The following is a 7,296-nucleotide window of genomic DNA, read 5'->3' as shown; positions in this document are numbered from 1 at the left end:
CTTTTTTTTTCCGTCTTCACATGTTTTAGACAGAAGCAGAAACAAAGAAAATAGAAATAAGCCATAACTGATTATTTTTTCCCCTAGAAATGATGGATTTAAAGATTGTTAACTCAAATACAGAGCTATTTCACACCCAACATAAATAGTTTATAAGAAACATGCATGCATTCACATCACTCTGCTTATGAATATGCATATGCATATACAAATACATATTTGCACACATGTGTGTATTTAAAGCTTAAGAATAACGGGACAACCCAGAAGGAATTAATTTATGCAAAGCATATCTTTGCAACATAGTTAAATTGCTTACTCATTTTATGGTCTAAACTCTGCTGGTGAAATTACAGCTCTCATCATTTTCAAAATAAAAGATTATTATTTGGGGGAAAATGAATGAAGAACACCATATTGTTGCAGACTAGTCTGTTTTTATTTACAATTAGAGATATAAATTAGTAAAGAATTCTTGTTAAACAACCAAAGATTGTATAACCATCAACGTTTCAAATAAAAACCAGGCAAAATTTATTTACAAAAAGTTCAGATTCCATTGCAATACAACTTGCATAAATTACTAGAAGCTTTATATCATTACAAAAATAAATATCAAATTTGTTTCCACTTTGTAAGGACTCAAGTTCTCCAATCACATCTTTATTATCTCTACTGTATACATCTTTTACAAATAAATTTTACAATAAATCCTATCACACCTATCGAATATATACCGTGGCAATGAAGTGATCAATTCAAGATATCCTGAGAAAAACAGATTTGTTTTCAAAAGTCACACATACATTGGGGAAACTATACTATACCAGCGAACTCACATATGTCCAACAAAATTCTGGTTTAATAATTAGAGTCTGAAGATTTAATAGTGCTCTGTGGTCTTCTTTTATACAGTGGCACAAGATGTGATCCGGATTTAGAGATTTGTTATATATATTAGCTCGGGGAAAGATGATGGCTTGCTGACTTTTCTCAAAGCAATTGTGACACCTACCTGTGGACCAAGGAAAAAACCAGATCATCCAAAAATCCTTCAATTGCACACTAACACCATTAAACAGGGAAAAAAAAAAAAAAAAAAGGAAGTAAGGCAAAATTTTTACTCGTTTAATTTCTCCCAAGAAAAGAATTAGCTGAAAAAAAATGTCGGCAAGGGGATTTTTTTGTTGTTTAGTTAGCCTTCAATAATGGAGGTATTGAAAGTGCCGTTGCTAGCTAGGCAAGAGGCAGTTCACAGACAGTATATCCTGTTTAAAATGCATGTCGATCTCTAATAATTGTTCCTTTTCCTTTGAAATACATTATCACTGTGTAGAAGCCTCATTCGGAAAGTACAATTTCAACACTGCCACGTGAGCACAAGCCCTTTATTTTTAAACAACAGTACCTTCAAAAATATTTTTTTTCTAAAGCTTTCTTTCCCATAACATATGAATAGTCCTAAAGTCTTTACCTTACATGAGCGAAGATAAAGGTGAGGGAACTGTCAAAACTGACTTTAGAATGAAGACAAACCCAAGAAAGAAAAGCTGCAGTGAGAAATTTGAAAAAAAACAGGAAGAAAAAAAAAAGTGTGTCTTACTTTGTAACCAGAGTCTTAAGTAATGAAGCAAGAAATAAACGTTAAGCAAGTCTAGAACTGTGCAGCATGTCTTAGACCTGATGCCAAATGATCAGTGTAATAGAAAATGTTCTCACTTACTTGCATTGCTGTGTGATTGCACTTCTATAGGTATGGTTGTACTCCTACTGTGCAGACTTCAGTGGGATCTGTCAAAATATAACCGTCAGTTAGTCACAGGACACAGCCAGCTAACTAGATTACACAGTGTATGTAGGTCCCAGCCCTCACCCGTGCAGAATTCCTAGCTAGGTCGTTTGAAAGGCTGGACAGCATTTTACAGTTTCCCTTATCTCACATGTTTTATTAGACTAAGCTGACAATTACCTTAGTGCAAAACTTTTTAGAAACAAAAAAGCCCCACCCCAGGAACAGTAAAAAAATATCCTGCTCCACGTAATTTCACGGTCAATGTCAGCAATTACCTGAACACAAAGTTGCAAAAAAACCCTGAGAGTATTGGAAACAAAGAGCAAAACCAGATTGTCAGAAAAAAAATAAAATACAGGCCATGACATCAGTGCTCCCTGGATAGCTTTGTGTGCAGTTTTCCTTTTACAAATGACTTTTACAAGCCCGTAAGACCTATCTAAAAGTCATCTCTTGCATCTCCTCTCTCGGTTCTTAGAGGCAGGTATCGGTATGACGGCCACACGCCGGATTTAATCCCCAGAAGGTACCATCGCCCATCGTCACCCGGCGGTGGTAGCGGTGACAGCGCGCTCACTGTCTTCTCCAGAGAAGGTTTCCGTATTTATACAGTACATAAAGGGCTTGTGCGGGTCAGGGGAGGAGGGCGAGGGAGAAGGGAGAAGAAAGCGGCAAAACCAAGACACCTACCTTTCTTAGAGTCATAACTAGAGGGCCTGTAATGTTGTTCTAGCTGGTTAGTGATCGTTTTCAAAGAGTCACTGCTCTGCTTGTGGACAGAGCTGGCATTTAGGACAGTCTGACTTAGTCCCTCGTTCGAAGCCACCGCCGCCGAGTTGTACCTCAGGATTCCCTGGCTCTGCAGAGCGTTAAAGTTCCCATAGTTTGTATAGTTGCTATAAAAAGGCGAGGTGTAATAAATATGCCTCCCCAGGAGGGAGGAGGGCGAGTAGGCAGCGCTGTGCGGGGCGGAGGCGGGGGTGGCGGAGGAGAGCGGCGCAGCCTGGCAGCCTTGGCCCAGGGTCTGGCTCTTGAGGTCCGAGGTGGCGATTTCGGCCAGCGACCAGAGCTTGGGCTTGCTGGCCGGCGTGGGGGCCCCGGGGGAGGCGCGGTCGCCCAGCACCGCCTTGCTGGCGCTGCGGGCGGCGTCGGCGTGCGGGTGGCCGAGCAGCGGAGCCTCCACGGCCGCCAGCGGCGACGAGGTGGCGGGTTTGGCGGGCGGGTCTCGCTCCCCGCCGCCGCCGCCGTCGTCCTCTTCGATGTCCTCCTCCTCCTCCTCTTCGTCGTCGTCCTCCTCCTCTTCCTCCTCGACGTCCCCGTACTTGTCCTTGCACTCCGAGCCCGACCCGCAGAGGGGGTCTCCCGCTCGGCAGGGCAGCTTCTCGCCGTCCGACTCGGCGGAGCAGGAGTGATCCGTCAGCGAGTCGACTTGCAAGCTGATTCCTGCGAGAAGAAAGGCGAAGTCAGGGAAGGGGGGGGGGGGGCGGCAAAAGAGAGGGCGAACAGCAAGCCCCGGACCCGCAGCAGGCAGGGAGACGCTATCCGCCCCGGCTTTTCCCGTGCCACTATTTTCCAGGAGCATCCATCCCTCCATCCATCCCCACGGGGTAGCTCGGCGGCGGCTCCCACCCCGCACCGCCCCGCCTGCTTCCTGCACGGCGCCGCCGCACCGCCCCCCGCCTGCCCCGGGCACCGGCGCCCGGCGGCACCGAGACACCGCAACGGGACACGCTTTGGGGTCGCTTTTGTTAGAAGCCGCACTCCCTGTCCCCCGCCTTCCCCGCTCCCGGCGGGATGGGGACACCCCCACCGCGGTCACCCCGCGCCCACCTTCGTCCTCGGCGGAGGTTTCGTTGCTCTCGGGCATCTTCTCGGGACTCTCCTCTTTACTCCTCGCCCCGTCGCCTTCGTCGTCGTCCTCGTCCTCGCTCTTGTTGCGCGGGGCCCAGGTCATCTTGTTCTCCTTCTTGAGCCTCCGTCGGGCGTTGGCGAACCAGGTGGAGACCTGGGTGAGGGTCATCTTGGTGATGATGGCCAGCATGATCTTCTCGCCCTTGGTGGGGTAGGGGTTCTTGCGGTGCTCCTGCAGCCAGGCCTTGAGGGTGGCCGTGGCGTCGCGGGTGGCGTTTTTCCTGTACGCGGGGTCGTTGAGCTGGTAAGGGTAGGCAGGGCTGCCGTACGGGTGGTAGCTGATGGCTCCGGTCATCCCCGTCGTATGGGCGTCGTAAGGGGAGCCCTGGACAGAACAAAACCGTGGGGTTGGCAGTTTGTTATTGCTGATAAGCCATTAGTAAGTTGTCAAGGCGAGATCGGTGGTTATATTTGTATTTCCCTGGGATGATGTCTTGTATTCATATTCTATGAGGGGCACAAGTAGCACCCAAAGACCATTAAGTGGGGATTTCTCCCCCCCCCCCCCCTTCCCTCCTCCCAGCACACAGACACAAGCACACGCGCTTAAAATCGGAGATGTTTTAATCTTTCCGTCTAATTTCAGCTGCTTATAATTGAATATTTCCCAATATAATTTTTGAACCGCGCAGACGTTTTAAAGGCCCTACAGGTAGTGCCTTGATATCTACATTTCTCTCAAAGGTTCAAAAGATGTTTCCTTTTTTGCTATAGAAAATACAACAAAGCCACCACTTAGCAATTCACTGCACTAATGCATTGCAAATCCAATTTGCAAATCAGAAGATATGCACCGTTTCGAATTGTTCAAATGCGATGTAATTAGCATTTTAATTCGCTCTTTAACGTTTAAATTGCGCTTATTTAAGTCTGCATAATGCAAGAAAAGTTAAAGATATCGCTAAGGAACTCGCTAACTTTCTGCAAGTCCCTGAATCCCACAGATCGGCGAGTCACAAGGCGCAACATCACCCAGTATCCCGCACGGTTCACAACCTCGCTGCAACTTCCAGCCACTCGCCTACCTCTTCTCAACAGGAAAAACAAGCGAATGAGATCCTCAGATCTTTTATACCAGCCCGAATAAAGACTGCACGACAATTTATGCACCGTATTTTACAAACAGAAAGCAAGTCGTTTCCCTGACACTTTCCAGGGAGAGAGAACTATCCCACTGCCATCCCCTTTAAGGACCTCGACAGCCGACCTAGTCTTAAATTCCGAGCACAGGTCTTTGTGTGTAAGAACTAGATACGTGTCTGACTGTGTGTTTATAAAACTATATAACCGGCTAGATGTGTAGTTTATTTATATAGTTTACGGTTTTATTTATATAGTTAATGGACGGAATACACACACACGCAATTGCAAATGCTCCTTTTAACTAATAAGAAGAAAGTGAAATCCGAAACTGAGGCCACTACAACCATTTTGGGCTTAAGCGAAGCTCACAGATCGCAAACAGATGCTCCTTTTCATTCCTAAAATCCAGTTAAACCATTAGCGCAAAACACACTGAAAGTAAATAAAACCACAAGGGGATAAAGCCCGCAAAGCCTCCAAACACCGACTTAAAAAGAAAGAAAAAAAAAAAGAGAGAGAGAGAAAAAAACAGAAGAGAAAAAGAAAGCCTCCCCTATCCTACTACAGCGAAAAGGAGGGGGGGGGGGGGTGAAGGGGGGAAGAGAAGGCGAGGAGGGGAGAATGGAAACATCCGACTGACTGAGACGATCCGTATTTCTTTACTCAGGGTTCCGCGAAGCGGCGGCGACCCCGAGTCCCGCGGCCACCAGCCCCAGCCCCGGCCCCGCCGCTCCGCTCGGCTCCGCTGCCGCCCGGCTCCGCGCGTCCCCGCCGGCTGCGCGGCGCGGTGTCGGGGGCTGATGGTGAGTGAGCGTGTGAGGAGAGAGGCTGAAGATGATGAGGATGAGAATGCGGATGCTAATGAAGAAGGAGAGGGTTTTCTCTTCGGTAGTTACCATGTAGGAGGGGAATCCCGTGGCAGGGTCTGTGGAGTACTGGAGCGGGCTGGTGAAGCCTGTGGCCGCCGCCTGGGCGGTGAAAGCTGCCGATCCCGGGTAAGGGCTGAACGCCGATCCCGACGAAGACCTGGCCAGCTCCTCGCTCCTAGGGGCCGCCAGCGCCGATGCCCCGTACGCCGGGCAGGAGTACAGAGCCAGCGAGCCGGGAGGCTGGTAGAGGTAACCCTGAGGATAGGACATGGCTTGCACCGGCGTGCACAGGAGCAGGGAGGGGGCGAGGGTGACCGGCCCTGCTGCAGCCGCTGCTCCTGGCGCTGCTTTCGTGCTCTCCCCTCTCCCTCTCTCCCGCCCTCCCTCCCTCCCTCCCTCCCTCCCTCTCTCTCTCTCTCTCTCTCTCTTCCCGGTTGGCTCTGTGCAGTTATGTAGAGAATCAGAATTGTTATATGCTCCCCACCATGCGCACCCGGGCAGAATGAAAACAAGCAGGAGGAGGGGAAAAAAAAAAAGAACACCCCCCCCCCAAAAGAAAAAAAAAAAAAGGGAAAATAAATCGAGCGGTCAGAAATCTAACAGGGAGGGGAAGGGCATCTGGGAAAGACGGAAGAGGAGAGGGTTAATAAAATGAAAGAGAGAGAGAGAGAGAAAGGGAGAGGAACAGAGGGGAGAGGGGGAGTGAGAGAGAGAGAAGCGAGCCCCCGAAATCAGAAAAGTGGCCGCTGCTGCATATGGAGTTCTCCCAGCCAGCCAGCCAGCTCCCCCAGCGCCTGCAAGCCTGTAATTTTGGGGGAAGTATAGAGTCTGAAGTGAAGAGTTGAGGGAAGGAGCACTCGAGTTTCTGAGGGACATTGGAAAGCAGAGCTGTCCGTCACCGGCGCTCATCTGCATAGCGCGGCGGGCCCGCCCCCTCCCGCTCCGGCCGGCAGGCAGCGGAGGCGGCTTTGTGATGCCAGTCAGCCTCTCCGCCGGCTAACACGCTGCCCGAGCCCAGCCGCCAGGCTGCTCATCAGCTCCTCTCCGGACTCGCCGAGCCATAAATACTCTTTTAGCACACTCTCGATTGCACCCCCTTTCTCTCTCTCTCCCTCTTTGCACGCGGGGAATAAAAAAAAAAAAAAAAAGGATGTGCGTTATGAATGTACGCATCCCTTCGCATATGCAGGATGTGTGCGTTTGGAAGCGTGTAGGGAACGCTGGACGGAGCTGGGCAGTGTTGGAGGGAAGAGCACTTTCTAAAAGTACTGCCCTATATGGTTGGAAAGAAAAGCGGCTGCTCGAATCAGCTGATCCAGGATCGCGCTGTTCCTGGCAGAGACAGCTTTATAGTTTTATAAGTTGCCACAAACAGTCAAGATCTGGGCATGGAGCGCGTTTACACATGAAGGGGAAAAAAAAAATCCTCGCTCATCTTTCTTTCATTTCTATTCTTGAGGCCTGGCTGACTCCTTCCGGGGGGCTAGCTGCCCTCCCTCCCCCCTCTCCCCCTTTTGAGGTTCAGATAAATCTCCTGGAATACGATCACGGTGTAATTAATTTCCCAAATAACGTAATCTCTTCCTCTGCCCCCTCCTTCATCCCTGGCCACGATCGGCTCCCAGCCACTGCCTCCCCTGG

General features: G+C 49.4%; 1 protein-coding gene across 1 annotated transcript; it reads right to left on the bottom strand.

Annotated features, from left to right (window-relative positions):
- Positions 1–431: 431 nt before the first annotated feature.
- On the bottom strand, positions 432–6,016 carry IRX2 (iroquois homeobox 2). The gene is made up of 5 exons (XM_054058967.1): positions 5,683–6,016; positions 3,623–4,028; positions 2,483–3,235; positions 1,724–1,791; positions 432–1,015 (listed from the first exon to the last, which is right to left on the bottom strand). The coding sequence occupies exons 1-4, from the start codon at positions 5,923–5,925 to the stop codon at positions 1,748–1,750; spliced, it is 1,446 nt and encodes a 481-aa protein (XP_053914942.1). The 5' UTR covers positions 5,926–6,016; the 3' UTR covers positions 432–1,015; positions 1,724–1,747.
- Positions 6,017–7,296: the final 1,280 nt, after the last annotated feature.

Source organism: Cuculus canorus, chromosome 2 (genome assembly GCF_017976375.1).
Source record: "Cuculus canorus isolate bCucCan1 chromosome 2, bCucCan1.pri, whole genome shotgun sequence".
In the NCBI taxonomy this organism is placed as follows: domain Eukaryota; kingdom Metazoa; phylum Chordata; class Aves; order Cuculiformes; family Cuculidae; genus Cuculus; species Cuculus canorus.
Note: the sequence above shows the minus strand (reverse complement) of the source record. Positions and strands in the feature narration are given on the sequence as shown.

What these genes read in the sequence shown, in the direction of transcription:
- IRX2 (XM_054058967.1), bottom strand. Translation starts at nt 5,925, where the DNA reads ATGTCCTATCCTCAGGGTTACCTCTACCAGCCTCCCGGCTCGCTGGCT. An exon ending in CGGGATTCCCCTCCTACATG is followed by an intron (nt 4,029 to 5,682) that starts GTAACTACCGAA and finishes TGTTCTGTCCAG; the next exon opens with GGCTCCCCTTACGACGCCCA. An exon ending in TAGTTATGACTCTAAGAAAG is followed by an intron (nt 1,792 to 2,482) that starts GTAGGTGTCTTG and finishes ATATTTTGACAG; the next exon opens with ATCCCACTGAAGTCTGCACA.